The sequence below is a fragment of the Mastigoproctus giganteus genome, chromosome 10 (assembly GCF_048544385.1).
Source record: "Mastigoproctus giganteus isolate SK-2022 chromosome 10, ASM4854438v1, whole genome shotgun sequence".
NCBI classification, from domain to species: Eukaryota; Metazoa; Arthropoda; class Arachnida; order Uropygi; family Thelyphonidae; genus Mastigoproctus; species Mastigoproctus giganteus.
This window is the reverse complement of record NC_143584.1, coordinates 32,291,976-32,309,525: the sequence shown is the minus strand read 5'-3', so window position 1 is coordinate 32,309,525 and position 17,550 is coordinate 32,291,976. Positions and strand designations below refer to the sequence as shown.

At 37.4% G+C, this 17,550-nt stretch overlaps 1 protein-coding gene across 1 annotated transcript in view; it reads left to right on the top strand.

The window, feature by feature from the left end:
- Positions 1-17,550, top strand: part of Myo10A (unconventional myosin 10A) — a 207,813-nt gene that overhangs the window by 21,188 nt on the left and 169,075 nt on the right. Inside the window, exon 2 of the mRNA XM_090384060.1 lies at positions 17,071-17,256. Within this exon, the coding sequence (XP_090240186.1) occupies positions 17,236-17,256 (21 nt within the window). The 5' untranslated portion in view covers positions 17,071-17,235. The remainder of the gene's footprint in view (positions 1-17,070; positions 17,257-17,550) is intronic.

Genomic DNA, 17,550 nt, shown 5'->3' with positions numbered 1-17,550 from the left:
TTGCATCTTAATATGACAGTATGAAGCATCGGTTTGTAGGAAGCAGGGGTAAGAGCTAGAACTAATTATTTTTGTCTAAGCCGGTAAGAAATGTGAGTCACGCCTGAAGAGGATTTCCCCCTTCAGCCCTATAACGAGAAATGACCACATCTCATCTGGACTTCTAACTAGTTTAGGCCTGAAAATAGGTCAAAGACAGTAACATTAAAACGTGTTAACTATTACCACACGTGGAATCTTTCTTTCGATGTCTGTACTACAAAAAAAAAAAAAAAAAAAAAGAAAGAAAAGAAAAACCTGGTTATTTTACAACAAATTAATGCGGTGAATAGGGTGACAGGTAAAGCAAGGTGCTATTCTGCTCCCATGAATCTAACCACACTTTATCAAAATAAAAATAAAATTATAAACAAAGAAAAAATGAAAAGACCATCTTTAAAATAGTAGGGTCTGGTTCATAGGAGCAAAATAACACCTTACCTTACTTGTAACCCTATGAACAGCAACAATTTGCTGTATTTATTTTGTGGTTCAAGTGTCTCCTAATTCCAATAAAAAACACAAAAAAAGATAAACATATGTAAAAATACTTTCACCAATTTTCAACTTTTAAAAATTATTTTTTGTTCACAATTAAGCAAAACTTTGAGTTACCCTCACTTCAAAAATACTAATTTAGAAAATAGAGTTCCTTGATGGATGATAATCATGTTCAGGATGATCTTTTGCCAGCCCGGAAGAGACTACCCCTGCAGGAAGTTTGCTCTCTAGTTGTATATAGTAATTTTGCTCCTTGTTATCCATTTGTAAAAGGTCTGGGATTCTTCCCATCGCCGACCAGAAGAATTTTTTTTCAGTCAGGTCTATAATTACCCCGAGATTCCAGGAGAGGTACTGTTTCTCACGCACCCACCCACCCCCACTTAAATGAAAAACTAGCCCATAGTGTACGTCACTTGCATTCACGACAACCGAAAACGTTAAAATGTCTTAAAATTCTTCGTTTTTGAGTTCCAAAGTAGCAAACACCTCATTTTGGTACTTTATTCGTACTTAAGTCTTATTTGCCTTAAACTTTTGCACTTTTCCGAAACAATGTTAATAGATTTGCCTGTTCTTTCTGTTTTAATCATTTATTCCAGTCCTGTAAAATCACTGCCACTATTTATGACTGTTCCCTATGGCAATATGGCTTCATTAATTCTCCAGCTTTCAAATGCCTCCTGGAAACAAATCTGACTGTCAAGTCTTAATAACCGGTAACTATACATTACTTTAACTCAAAGATTCTCTCCTAGCAGAAATAAGCTGTGCATAAACTACTACTCCTTTACGTAATTGGCGCTAGAAGTAACTTAATCGAAAATCTTGGTATTGACATCGATCCATTGTACTTGTATATCCATTTCATGGCTATGATGCAACTCAATCTCTCGCTCTCTGTTAGCTGCATCTGTAGCGAAATCCACATCTCATAAATCCCTACAATAAATGCATCCAGCTACACTAATTGTAGCAAGGAACTTTTTACATACTTGGGCATCCTTAACCTCCGACAACGAAGGGCTACATTGAATACATACAATGTTTTTGTTACTGCAATAAACATTTCCAGTCCTTTTCTATGAAATCAATCCGTGAACGCACAATCGTTTGAGTTGACTACAGTTCAAGTCGCGTGGGCTGCTGAATACGGTGATGTTCCTTGTACAATATTGTCTATATTATGAACTATTCTGACCTTATTGGACGTCCGGGAGTCTAAAAACAAATTTTATTTATAATACATGATAAATATCACATCGAATACCATATCAACCGAAGCATTATGAACAAATTAGTCGACTTCAAAGAACACTCCAAAAAACAACCAGCCTACCTTTGATGAAAATAATATGCGTGGTGCTAAGTGCGCTCTTTCATCTTAAGTTAAAATGCTGGTATTATAAACATTACGTTAAAAATTGCACAACATTACGTTAAAAATTGCACAATATTACTTTGTAGCTCTGTTAGTCCAACATTCAGAAGTGTGAAAAGGCTTAAAAACGGCTAGAATGACTTGTGTGTGGTGGATATGAAACTCTAAAAGCTTTTAAGGATTAATGAGTACTCTGGAAGTAAAATGTAGCGTAAGATGATGCGATACCATTTCCGGAAGTGAAACTGCAGTGGCGTCGACTCTGAATCTTAAACGAGGAAATATTTAGTCTTCTATCACGTGGTGGAATTCGATGGCTTGCTTAAGAGTAATTTAGGTGCTTTTGGCAAATAGCCAGCATACCAAGCCAAGTCATGCATAAGACCCCGGGGAATTTGGGACTTTCAAGGTTGGAAGACCAGCACGAAGACTATATAACTGAGAGAGAATGAAGGAACAAATATAACTCATCAAACATTTTTCGATGGTAATTTTTGAAACATTTTGCAGTGACATTATGTACAAGTGGGCTCAAAATCATGCAGTGCTGTTCAACTACCGCATTATAAAAGCAGGAAGAAATTATTCTTCCCCGTTAGCCAAGGTCGAAATTATTTGAGAAAGTGTTAACGAAATCCCGCTTCCTTCTTGCATTGTGAAATCATGGTCCCCCGAGGTCTTTACCTCTTCTAGATGTAAAGCGAAAACAAAACACCAGAATAAAAATGCTTTGAAAAGAGAGTAAACTCAGTTGAAATATTATAAATTTAGTATTTTTATTTATTTTTTCTTCCGTGTATTCTAATATTTTTCGTATTCTAATCTGCGAAAGCCGAAGTATGCAGTAATTGTTTTTAAATGTGCAAATACATGACTGCGTTTTGAACTAAATTGTTAATTTCTTCAAAAATGAAATTAAACTTAAATGTTAGAATATTTGTACTGGGTTATTTTAATTAATAATACATTACTAATTAACAGTAATGTATACTAAAGAATTAAAATAAATTGTAGGAAACACCGCTTGTAATATTAAAATACCACGGAAGGACATTTTGACGAACGGTTTATTTATTGTGATATAAATCAGGGCTATAATTAAAGACCTTCGGCGGAGGGACTAGGGGGTTACCTCTGTTCTTCTGTGGTTTCAGTGAGCATTACACTGCTCCACAGAGAGACCGTGGAGCAATGTATAATGCGCTTTATATTGAGTGCCCACTTTATTAAGTACACCTACATAAATGGCAACCGCCCCACCTCTTTAACCATCACAGAAAATTGCCTTGCCTTGGACTCGGAGGTGTCGAAAACTTGTCATGCGGATGCTGGTCTATGCTGACACAATTGCTTCCCATAATTGGTGAAAACTGGATATTTGTGATCTCTACTCCGAAGTTTGTTCCACCTCTTCCCACAGGTGCTCAATTTGAGTAAGATCTGTTGACTGGGGAGGCCACTGTAGTAGGCTAACTTCACCCCCCAGTTCCTGAAACCAGTTCTGGACTTGTGACATGGTTCATTATCCTGATAGACAAACCCATTCGTAGACGGACATGTAGCAATGAAAGGAGCCTTGTCGGAAACGATTTCCTGTAGTATACAAATGTTGTTCCACTGGTATCAAGGGATCCACTGCCCACCACAAAAACCCTCTCCACACCACTACGCCGCCACCACCACCATAAGCCCACAGTGTTGACGCCTGGCAGGATAGGACTCTGCACATCCCTTGGGAGTGAAATAGCAGGAACAAGGATTAATCAGACCAGACAATGTTTTTCCAGTCTTCCATTGTTTTCGTTTCTGAGTCCACTAACCACACCTGGTTTTTTTGCTGACATGAATGGAACCCAGTTTGGTGGTTAGCTACAATACCCCAGCCGTGACAAAGTACGATGTGTTGTGCGTTCTGAAATGCCTCTTTAGTTACTACTGTTTATACCGGGTCGTTATTTGACTGATTACAGAACTTGTTAGCCTCTGTTGGCTTTTCGCAATAGCGAGCTTTTCCAACTATAAGTTCGCTGGATCGCCTTTGATTGGATGTTATTTGGTTACTGACGAATCCCAATAATCTGAGACACAGCTGTACATGAAAAATTCCAACCGAGTTGCAGTTTCCGAAGTACTCTTACCAGCGCGTCTCTCATCGACTACCAACGTTAAAAGTTACTTAATTCTTTCGTCTTACTCATTCTTGCATGGAATTTCCCACATAACAACACTCCATCACGCCATTGGCGATCCGAACTGGGTACTCTAACCTGGTTCCCTTTAAAACCCCATCCCCAGGCAGGGAATGGAGGAGACGGACCTCTGTCTCCTCTCCTCCCTGCCTACCCCCCATATTTCGCCTGGTGGGGCTCATCTCCACTGACCTCTTTGGGGATGCCTACTCTATCCGTCCCTATTCTTCTATCTGTTTCCTCCCCAGTCTTCAATCTCCCCCCCTCTCTCTCACTAAATCGACCAAGTACACCCCTTAACAATGCCGCCAAATTATAACTAACGTCTAAATTCTACCGGTTTTGTGTAAATCTCTAAGATATCTAACACTCAGCTTTTATCTAGCGTTACATGTCTAAATTTAATAACATCAAAATTTTGCCCGACCTATTTGGCCTTTAACACATCTCTTTAGTGTTCAACCCTAACCAGCGATTTCCTAACAGCAATCCCATTAAGCATTAATGTCAAATGTATAAACTTTTTATTTTATTTTATTTTTTTAAATAGGCCCTAGCCACTGAAATCCCAGGAAACTAGGTGGCAGGACCTGCCAGAGCAAATTGTGATACTGGATACACCCGGCTAGCCTCCACGTGGCAGGGTATGGGCAACGTCGGGCCCCACTAGGGGCCTGGCGGCCAATAAGCCGGATAAACAATGGGCACAACATATCACACTGCACAGACACGACCCACACATTTTCAAGTCTCTGGCTTGGCAGTGTACTGTCCTCGATACAGCGAAACACACGCGGAGATGGGAGAAATCCCAGGTGCCGTCAGACACGAACATACCTTATACTCCATCTATCTGCCCGCCGATTTCACATCGTATGGCACAAACACATGATGCTGTTACTGAAGAGCGTCCCATTTAAAGAAAAAGTGTGGGTGTACTTAATAAAGTGGTCATTCAGTGTATAAATCAGAATAACAGTTTGCCTCATGATTTTGATTATCCCCCTCCGCTCTGATATTTAACCTATATAATAATAATCAAATTCTTTATTCATAGAAATGTAGGACAAGATTCCCGCTACAGTCAACCAGAGGAATCTTACAATTAACTGTACACATTACATTCAGTACACAAAAACTACGTGGGTACACAGCAAATACATACAGTGCAATATACACAGCTAATATTGCAACCAATGCATTTTATAGTTATTATAATAGATTGATTATACAGAGCTTATATTGCATTATAGTACATAGATTTTATAGTTATTATATACAAGCTGCAACACATTGAGGCAGTCTGGAGACTTTTTTACTGGGAGTTGACTAGTTCCGCTGACAATTGCAGGAATGCTGACTGCACTTCACTATGGATTTGCGCTTTTCTTCTCTGTAGACAGAATCTCTGGACCACACATATCCAAATCAAGGTTTGGGGAGTTAGGTGCGCCGATGATGCTGTTCGGGAAGTGTCACTTGAAGATTGAGAGCTTCTGCAGGTTAGAACAGAGCACTGGACGGTTTCTGAAGGCTCTACCAGGGATTTTCCAGCCTACGATTTCCCAGTTAACGAAGTCGAGAGCAGCGGAGCACAGGTTAAGCGCCATTGTGAGCTTTCTCGCATATGCCAGGTTCTGGGCCGGAGTGTATCTCAGATTTATGCAGAGCTGTGATTTTGATGTTGTATAGGGTAGGTGAGCCCAATTGTTGGCCCACTTTAGGACCCAGAATTCTAGACCCCAGAGGATCTTCAGACTGGACATAGGAGCAGCCGACCAAACTTCTATACCGTTACTGATGATAGAACTAAAGTAGTAGAGGAGAAATTTTCTGACTTTCCTTGCTCTGCGCTCTACAGAGATCAAGTTTCATACCTCAGAAGGCCCGTAATGCTCTTGAACGCAGTTGCTGGATTTGTTCCTTATACGTTAGGTTTTCGTCCATTACCACTCCTAGGAATTTTACTGAATGGGTGGCGACGAGAACACGCCCCGCAATGAAGGGCTGCAGAGAGGCTGCTGGATTGAGGTCTGCTTGTGCTCTAGGTGAGAAAATGATATATTTGGACTTTTCAGGGTTTATTTTAAGCCCAAAATAAGTAGCGTATTCACTGAAAGAGGACATATTTGTTCAGGATGATAGAATTCGATAATTCCTCTGCTTGGTCCAGCAGGGCTTCAGAGGTAACATACAATGTCGTCGGCGTAGACCATAAACGCAGATATTTTGTTCATTAATGGAATAAATATTGCTGAAAAAAGCAGTGCCGACAACGATCCACCTTGGGGTATACAGACTTCCACCTGTTTTGTGATGCAGTTATTCCCTTGCTGGAAGGTAAGGCACCTCTTGGTCAGAAAATTTCTGAGTAGCTTCGAGACACTACCCGTGAAACCGTAGTAGTTCTCCAGGAGGCACATAAGTGGCTTAACTTACACTGAGTCGAATGCCGCTTTCAGATCCAGAAAAACAGCATGCATAACATAGCCTTGGCTTGAAGGGTTTTCAAATTCAGAGCCTGTATGCATGTTATCGGCGACCTTTGTGAGAGCGCGTAATGTGTATGTTGAGGTCTCTGGGAAAGGATCTGATTGACAACCCCTTTAAACAAGCACTTCTCCAGGCATTTGAGAAAAGGGGAGGAGATTGAAATAGGCCTATAGTCAGCAGTAGAGTTCGGATTCTGCACCTTTGGGATTATTCTATAATTTAGCCAAGCGTTTGGGACGACTCCCTGTTGTAAAATTCTATTAAACAACTTTGTCAGCTCGTCGCTGATGAAGTAGGAGGCAACTTTAAGGCAAAAGGTGGGAATAGTCACTTCCCATTGATCTTTTATTTGACAGGGCGTTAATGGCTTTGATTAGCTCCTCTTCGCTAATTGTCACGTTCGTGAGATTAGTGATGTCGTAGTGTGCACTGTTCCAGGGGGAGTACGCGGCTGCACTGTCTGTTTTGACGAACCGGGTTACATGATCGCACCATTTGCCCAGGTCTAACGATTCTGCTGACCGGATGTGATTGGCCGACCAGGATCGCTGGCCACTCGCTATTCTCTTCTCCATGAACGAGTTGATAGCCTGCTTCTTGGATTTCTGGAAACTATATCTGGCTATTGAGTACCCTGAGTATGATCTTTCTGTGGGTGATCTCTTGAATTGGGCATGTAGCTGTTGTTTTTCTTTAAACTGGTGCATAAGGGTACTGGACCACCACGGCTTCGAGTGTGGGCAGATGACGCAAACTCTTGACATGGCCACTCTAGCAATGAAAGACAACCATTTCTGAGGCCCAAAACGCAGCTTCCTCTATATCTATTTCACTGAGAGTTCGCCAGGGGTAGAGCCTAAAGAGATCCATTGCTGTTTCGATTTTTAGGTATTTTGGAGCATATACAGTTTTCCTGATCTTTTCAATCGAGGTCGATTGGTTTGGTTGGTTATAGCATTCTTTCAACAGGATGAGAGAAGCTTCAATTGGCCTGTGGTCGGAGGGAAATGCCGAATTAGAACTGATTGCAGCTTCAACACTCCCATGGCTGGAAAAGATTCTCAGTAATGTGGCTTCTCCTCGAGAGGGGGGAACACAGATGCAATGGATGTTGAGACTCGAAAGATCCGAAATTAACTGATCGAGGAGCTTTGATGCAGCAGGCAGGGGCAGGTTGAAGTCTCCGAGAATTATTACTTTCTGGTTGCACTTGATAGAGGCCAGGAGCCAAGCAGAAAAATTAGTAATGCATTGGTCTGCAACGGGTGGGGGTAAGTAAACATATACGATTGTAGTGTAAATATTCAGGCTATGGCCATTTTATCTGCTCATTTCCCAATTAGAATTCAAACAAGCATTTCCGAAAGGTATGGTAGCTCTTTTATGAGCAGTAAGCATGCTTTATATTTCTTAACCGATGGCTAGATTTATTCAGAATGATATCAGCATACAGAATCTCCTGTATGCTGATATAATTCCCTACCACCCCAAATATAACGCATTTAATCAAATATAGTTATAACATTTAATAATTAGATTCTAAAATAATCTTTTCTTTATTATAACGAAATTAGGTTTAAAGTTCGGTACTGGAACACATCCCAAAATTGCCAAATATTTACCTATTAATAGAACAATATTTGGGTTAACTTTTTTTTAAGAAGATTCATGAAGATTGCCTAACCATTCAAGTTGGGTCCTATGGCTCGATAATTCCACCTTTCCTGAAAGTCAGATTGAGATGGTCTGGAATCCTGGCACAATTATTTTTAGTATCCTTAAAATAAGGTTAAAGTGAGCTTTGGGACATCATCTTTGCCACGAGGACTTTGGCATTAATGCACCCATATCACTGAACTTTAATAAATCGGACCTTGATGTTTCTTGAATAATTTTATCACAACCAACCATCTCAAAAATAAGAGATTTTTTTTTTAAGTGGTTGTGCAATTAAAGTTCATAAAAGGGGCTATTGTTATGCACGAGCAAGAACAGGTTGGTTACTAGCATAAAAGTAGAAGCTACAAAGGCCATGAGGCAGGGCCGTACTAACAGGTTTTGGCCCGGCGGCTCCCAACAAAGTTTATCCCATATGAATCCCTTATCCTCTCGTGATTATTACTGGATGGCCAAAATTTTGCCGTTGGCTTCGGTGCCTCTATCAGTCCACCACCTAATGAGCTGTTAGTATATTGTATATATTCTCTTGTCAATTTGCCTATTTCATGGGGTTGAAAATACTTGCGCCTCCTTGCAAAATGTGTAAGGAGGAACTCAAATTCCTCCACAGGATGCGGAAGGAGAGCTACCTAAGCTTCAGACAAACTGAAACTTGCATTTCACTATTGGCTTCTTGGTAATGTTTCCATTCATTTCACTGATTGGTATGGGCTACCAAATATGCGGATATATTCTGACAATAACTCTACCAAATTTCCTAATCAATCCTCAATTTCTGACATACACACACGCATAAAAAGCCCTTCCGGCTAGTTATGAAGTAATTTAACCAAACGTCAGCTGAAGCAGAATAGGTCATAGGTGATTCTGACAGTTCTCAAAACTGAGAAGTTCACAGTAAGGAAATAAACACGCTAAGAATGTGTTCCTGCTGGTAGTTACCACATAACGCATTCCTCGTCAAAAGGCGTGTTCATGACCCACTTTACACTATGCAGATGGTGGCGGCCACGAGTAGGTGCGTGCAAAGGCGAAATCAGATATTTCGATTGTTTTCTCATTCCGAACTCAATCCACTCCACCCAAAGGATTCAGCACGCTTAAGGAAAGAAAATAATTCGCTACGCATCTTAACTCTGAATGTTTCTTTTCGCTACGGTAGGATCAGCCATACGTCTACCACTAATCTATATCCGCATACTTTGACAGCCATGTGACTAGCAGAACGGGACATGTCTTGTGACGTCACAGCTAGGGCAGTCTTCTGTGCGTGGTTATGAATGGGGTCTCGATGTATGGCTTAATTGTTGAAAAACTGCGTTTGGAGAGGATGAGATAACCCCCAGGGAATAGATAATCACTTATTAAGGAAGCAAGGATTTAGTTGCCTTCAGGTATGTAGATAGTTAGCCGCATATTGAGCACAGGAACCTCACAAGAAGATATTTGGAAAAACAAGTGGAACTGGTTTTTTTTTTTTTTCTACTGATAGTCTCTAAATAAAAAAAAACCCTTAAGCTATTACCCACTCATTCCTTTTCTGAAACACAATTCAAATCTTATTGTACCTTAAGTCTTCGAGAATTATGAAACACAGTTGACATTTTTTTAAAGCATTATCATGAATGTGTATATTATGCAACTCAACTTCCCATTTATAAGTCAAAGCAATAGTTTACTTCATGGTTGTTACTATTGTCACCCGACTGATTCCAAATACTTGTTATACATAAGTCCCTACACATTCTGAATTCAGCTACAGCACGAGCAGGAAAGTTTTAGCGAGGGAAATAAATATATGAAATAAAAATAGACATTTTTAACATGCTCGTACAACAAATTTTAAAACAAAATATCCGAATGCCAAAGCCTTTCAATAGGAAGCTCATGTTTTCTTTTAAAACGTTAGTTTTATATTAAATTTTAAACAATTTTATAACGTTTTAGTTTTACGTTTCCAGTCACTAGTGAAGTTCACGACTTTATAGTAAGATTTAAAAAATCGTTCTGGTAATGATTATCAAAGTGGCTCGAATAATCCCCATTTTTTTGGGATCATTTGAGTTCCTCTCCAGCACACCCCTAGCTGGAAATGCCTCCGCATGCATGCAGAATATCGAAAAATCTTATCACAGTATTCGGTGTTTTCTTATCCAAACCTTTTAATTAATATCTTTATTGCAGGCAGAGAATGGTTACATGATTGCCTGATGCAATAATACCCATAACAGCGACAATGCTAGAGGTTACCTCAATGGACTTTGGTAACCCCTAGCATTGGTTATGAACAGTAACCAATGGAACAAGTTGTGTGAAAAGAAAAACAAAAATTTAAGAATTCGCTCGAAATGAACGTGATGGCAATTTCAAGTCCATCTCCACCTGTAATCGTCAATTTTTTTTTTTTTTTTTTTTTTTTTTTATATAATAGAGCCTCATTTGTCTTGACTAATGTATGTACTTAAGTCCAAAACTGATAATCCGGTATCAGTCATAAGATTCTCATCATCAAGCATAGTCGATTCCCAGCAGCTTAACTTTCTGTTTTCAGACTGAAGCGACTGTTAGTAACCCTTTCATCTTCGATGCAAGAGACCAATAGATACTAAAAATTAATGATATACTGGAGTTTGTCACTGAGGCGTAAAACAACGTGGGGTGCCCACACTCCACAGAGGAATAACCTAATGTTGGTAGGTGGAAGAACGTAATCACTTTGTAGCAAAACTGTTTTTGGACTCTAGAGCAGTGTCAGCAAACCCTATGTCTTCCGTCACTTAGAATGAGTCATATCTTTTGAGATTACACCATGAGAGAGATACCCAAACAGTTGGTTGGTACAGTTTAAACACTGGTATGCAGGCTGGCTGATAAAACTTTACGCGACTTCCGGATTAGACAGAGTAATTTTGTTGCCCCTACTCTAGCAGTTGCGACTGGAAGAACTTGGTAGAAAGGCGTGCTGCTGTAGATACCATGCTTAGTGAAGGGGTTGGATATAGAGATGTGCTGCCAATTTGTTAACAACGGACTCTCTCTTTCTCTCCCGAGAATTTCAGCTAAGGGTCATCCCCTGTTAAAATCAGTTAATTTATCAAACTTTTTTTTTAACAAGAAGTTCGCTCGCAATCCTTTTGTTAAAAGGATAAATTTAGGAATTATTCGAGATCTACTCCAGAGCTCGTCTAGTTGGATACACCTACGCATTCCTGCAGAATATTGAAAAATCTTATCACAGTATTCATGTTTTTCTTCTCCAAACTTTTGCCGCTATGAAATATGAATAGTAACCGAGGAATTCAAAATTCAATCGAAATGAAACGTGATGGCAATTTCATTTTCTTCCATCTATTCTCGTCAAACCTATTTTTTATCTAATGGAATCTCACACCCATTGGTTTTCTAAAACACCAGTCATCCCAATTTTCTTAAATTTTCTTAACTCAGTGATTTCATTTTAGAAGTGCACAAGCGCACTTCTAAAGTGGAATCTACTGTGTATACAAAACTACAGTGTAAATCTGGAAACAAATACCACCACATATGCATTTATCAAAGCTGGATCTTAATTTTGTAAATACTTATAACATAAAATTTAATGCAGTCATTCTTGATAGGAAATGAACTCTGATATATGAACCATTTTTTTATACTTAATATTTTTATACATTTTCATACCAAATAACTTTTTTTTTTTTTTCAAAAATTTTCGGCTTGAATCCTCTTTATAACATTTTAAAGTCTTACGAACTGTGATGAAATGAATAAAAGTTTGAATTAGGTTGTTCACGTGAAAAAACTCCTCAAGCATTTGTGATCTTCTGCGAATCACAAGAAATACCCCCAAATATACGTTGGAAATAAAGAATCTCTGCAATGCAATTTTCAACTAAATAATCATAAAAATGGATTGATTAAATGGCTGTAAACAAGGACATATTCTTCTGTTCTGAACAAAGTTGAATTCAAAACAATCGAGTACTTCTGCCGGTTTTATGACTGTAAATGAAAAATGCCTTAAAAATCACCAAAAACAGAGTTGGAATCTTTATATCCATTTGTCAGACTTCACTCATGAATTCGCCGATACCAGGTCTGATGTAAATGTAATCTATAAATCATTATTCAATTTGAATCCTCCGAATATACTGTGCATCCGGATAATCTGGTAACATCTGGCAACAACCATAAGATTTTCATGCTCATACCCATAAAAATTTGGAGAAGTAGAATTTCTCAATTAAATAACTATTTAACAAAAAAAAAAATTATATGTAACTGTTTCTAATTTGCTTAATCCAACTGTGTCATTGAGCTTTTCTCTAGTAGCAATATTTCGAGTTTCATGTTTCATTACAAAAGTGCATAGCAATACTATGATATATAAGCGCCTGTAGTATTTGTATAATAAGTTCTTTTTTAAGTTTTGCTATGGCTACCAAAAGAATATATACGCTATGTTCAGACTAGTTGTGCTATATTTGTGGATATTATATCGGTCTGAAGCATAACATCGTTGGTCTCGTACATGAAGCTTATAGATGAAAACATTTTGATATGCTAGTCGTAAGTGTATGCTTTTTTTCTATACCTCCAATATGGAAAGAGCCCACAAATAATTATGACTGCTACTTTTCTACGGTGAATTCTCAAGTTTCAAAAGTCTGAGGATAGAAATCTGTAGTATAACCCACCATATCATCCTCTGTTACAGTGAAGACCTTCCGGTTCTCAACCCGCCATCTAAAAAGTTTTTAAAATGGGATGCTGAATCTGTTGAAAAGAATAATTGGAATTACACCTCAGAAGCTACTTCAAGTGATACATTACCCAAGAAATGGATGATAGTGAGGGATTTGAGTTTAACCAAATTCAATGCAGAGCTACTGACATCCTTTTAAGAGTGGAATCCCAGCTGTAAGACTTCCACATACAGAAAAGGACATGTCACTTTATGTACGTTTCTACAAATGTTCCAGAATCCATGTTCAATTTAATTGAACTTTATAAAGAATTGGTTACAAAGTACTGGTTAAAATTCAGAAGAATGGCATCTTTCCATAGAGTTCAGGTAAAATTTTGGAAGCTGCGTTGCTTCACAAAAGAAATATACACCCCAGCTATTATTGTTGATCACCCTCTTCATATTTCAGAAGACTACAAAACGTGAAGCATAAGCTCCATTACTTGCATTGTCACCTGGATTTCTTCAGACCACACCTGGGCGATGTTTGCGGGAACACAGCAAGAGATTCCACCAGGACATATAGTCAATGGAGAAGAGGTGCTAAGGAAAGTAGGATGAATGTGATGGGCAATTATATCTAGTTCCTGGTTTGGGTTATTTGAATTTGTCTCTCCCCCCAATTCTGGAATTCTCTATAACAGTGAAAATTCCGCCTTCGTACATTTTACTAATCTCTCTCAGAGCCTTTATAAACCTCAATCGGATCACCTCTGAGTTGCCTGGTTGGCACGCTCTGCAGCCCACATATACGAAGTCTTTCCTCGTATGGTCGCCCTTTCACCAATCTCACCATGCGAGTTTTCCGTCTTTGGATTAATTCAAGAATCTCAATGTCTCTTTTCAGATGAATTCTCATAATTGAACACAGTATTCCAAAATTACAAAACACCTGGATTATCTTTAATCGGAATAGAATTAAATTTTTAAGAAAACTTAATTTGCGATTTTCTTAAATTTCTTTTTTGTTACTAAACAGCTTGTTTACTTATATCAAAAATGAATAATCTGTTCTTTTATAGAAGTTAAACATTGTTAAATAATCTGGTATATTTACTTTCCTTTCATTTTGAGCAAACTATTCATGCTATGCAAAAATTAAGATAATATACAAATTCAGCGTACTCTGTTTAAGAGATAAACGCCAAGAAATTAGATAAACAGGACCTTCTTTTAAATAGTGTAATGTAGGTCATAAGATGATACTGAAACCGGAAACATTAACACTCTTTCATGGAAATCCACTGTATATAATGAATTTTATTTTCATATGTTGAAAAACGCTTGTTTTTTTTTTGTAGGGTGGGAAATATTTTAAGATATTTAAAGTACTAGAATGTTGTAATATCAAATTTCAGTAATTTTTGTTATTCAAATCCCCAAATAATTGAAATAATCCAAAAATGAAGTACAAACATGAATGATAGTGGGACACGTCATTGCTGTTCTGGCATTTTAAGAAAAGGTTCTTATTAGACGAAAAATGTGTAAATGACAGATCGCTGCTCGTTCGGAACACTCCACTTTTCTTATTTATGCTGTTATAAAATTTTCTTTGTTTCTCTTTACGAAACATAGGTTATAAACCAGTGAGTGCGGATCTGGTTAGTGACTAATTCTAGATTACTCAACTGATTTGGAGTGACTAATACTAGAGAAGCAGTCACTCCGATCTGATAATCTGGTAGCCCCTCCTGGAACACGTGATTCTTCCAGGACGGACTCATAGAAGCATTACAGGATAAATTTATTTAAGCAGACACGCTTTAAAGGATCTGGATTTCATTTAAAATTGAAAATTAAAATGTGGATGAGTGGTATTTTTTCCACGAGAGATGTCTGAACTTATTTAGCAGATAACATCTACAGCTGGATCCACTTAAACGACTTGCACAGCAAATAAGACAAAGATACCTTGATCGTGACTAAAAAAAGATGGCAAATACTTAATTATTATGTAGTCGGCTAGAATGAAAAATATTTTCTTTGGATATACGCAGCACAGGTATTAAATAATTTATGATCGCAAATTTGTGGGTTTAACTGCTACAAATAAACAGCTAAATATCTCCAGACAATCAGAATTTTGCAAAAACCAAACTTACAATCAAATTGCCCTTTTGGATGGATTATTGTTATTATTATTTTAATCTCTTTCCGGTTTTAAGTGTAAGTTAAAGCCAACTGACGGAACAAGTTATTATTTCTAGGGAACGAGAATGGGAACATAAGTTCCTCTAAAACAGTTTCTTAAGCTCAATAATTACTTCATTAAATGTTTAGTACTATAATTACTAAGCATAAACACGAAGTTGGTATTTAATGCCCGAGTATGGAATTGTCTGTTTCTAGAAAGCAAACAAGTCGAACTGTTGACAATAGGTGTTTCCCTTCTCTCTGTCTACATCTGTAGGCTGTGAGAAGAAATATATTTGCAACCAGCCCTTGTTTGCGCCTTCTGGAGAACAAAAGAAAAAAAACATGGTTTTTTTTTTTTAGAAACTCTTCGAAGACTTACGAAACACCTTAAAAATAGCTACTAAAGCTTAATGGACCGCCTTAACCTAGTTGAAAAATTTTGTTTATAATCCTATTCCTTAAACATAGCAAAGATCAACTCTGTATCTGCAAGTGCAAGAGAAGGGCATAGAAAGGATGGTATATTTTTCAAGTTATTTCAAATAAAACATAATTAGAACCTTAAGAATGTTTCATTTCAAGACTATTGAGGTTAACTGGTAAAACTTAAGAATCCAGAGAGTATTCATAAAACTTTAACATAGTAAAAGAAGCAATGATACTTCTCAGCTTAATAATAAATAAATAAAACTTTAAAAATCGTCATATTTTATGTCTCCTCAAGAATAAGTAGATGGAATAGCTTTTTTGTACCACAAGGATCCAAGGAAAATGACAAGGAAATAATTAAAATAAGCATTTATTAAAAAGCTCGTGATAAACGAGAAAAAGCATACTAATAAAAGAATGTCGCCATCCTTGCAGTCCCAGATAAGTTCTCATAAAGATCTCACTTATAATAAAGCACTTTTAATGTCTTGGAAAAACTTATGGAATTTCATGTCCACACCACAAGGATCCGTTTTCTTTTGACAGTGTTTCAATAATTGGTGTTAATTCCCTCCAGATCAAGAACATGCGAATTCTGAAGGAAGGATACATTTGAACTTAACGGATGTAGCCTCTGAGGTAGAATACTATTTTCTCCTTGCGAAAAAAGGTTTTATTATTATAAATAATTAATAATAAATTTTATTTTTAGTACATCTTAAGCTTAAAAATATTTGTTAAGACAGACGTATCGTAAACAGCTGTTAGTTAGCTAAACTTAACACAAATTTCTAAGTATGGGAATCATGTACGGGTGCTTAACAAGATCGCCTAATAAGTTTAGTTCTCAAGAGACAAGACAAAGTAGTATGATATCAGTCGGACACCTCCCTTTCAAACAAGCTATTCGACAAAACCACCTTCAAAAACATTATCTTCAACGTCGTTGCAAGAATACGCCCATATTAACTGTTATGAGTCAGCAGGTCCACGAACAAAATTCTCCACCCTTTCTGAATCGTGACAGATTAGAGCCCGAATTCGAAATATTTTTCCAGTTTCCCAAGCTTGGAATTTTCTTCTTTACCATAACATAATGTCCCAAATTAGACGCAGCAGTTTACAAGTTCAAACGAACAGTAAATAGCGAATACTTCGATTAATCCATCATCTAAACTTCTATTAAGTTGCCTCGCTTGCGAAGATTCGGATTCTAGAAATGGATAATTCTAAATTTTACGATGTTATTTGAAAAGGACGATCCCATCAATTTTTGTATTCTCTTTAATAATTTAAATGTGGCAGTTTTTAGAAAAAGAATTCAACTCATTACCATTCAACTCAATCATTAGGCATATACATATATATTTTAATTAGTGCAATATTTTTATACAATTAATCATTGTTTTAACCATAATTTGTTGTAAAGAACAATATATTTTTGTTCTGATTTCATATATTTTTTATCTCTGCAGAAACATGACTTGCACAAGGTAGCATTTACTGGACAAGTTGGATTATTAATTGGAGTTGGCCCTACATAACTGGTGTATGTGTGCTTTAAGTGTTTTGTGTTCTGCGCATGAGCGGATGACGTAAAATAAAAGAAAATCCATTGTTGGAAGGGCATTAGTCCCGGCATGATGGAGGACTATAAGGAGGTAAATTAATCACAGTTCTATATCATTTAACGAGTGTTGTACTAGAATTAAAAGAATTTCTAAATTTCATTATTCGAGTAGGTGAACTGGGCAAAGAAACGTAGTGTATATAATATATTTTAAAGGGTGTATATTGTTCTTCTTGCAGAAGAAGAATACCCCAGATGAAAAATCTTTTTTACCACAGTATAAAAGAAAAAGATATGAACAAAATCTTCCTTTATTCTAGGGTAATAAAGGTATTTTGTATCTGTGTGTGTAATTTCATAGCAAGCAAAAAAACAAACTGTTTTT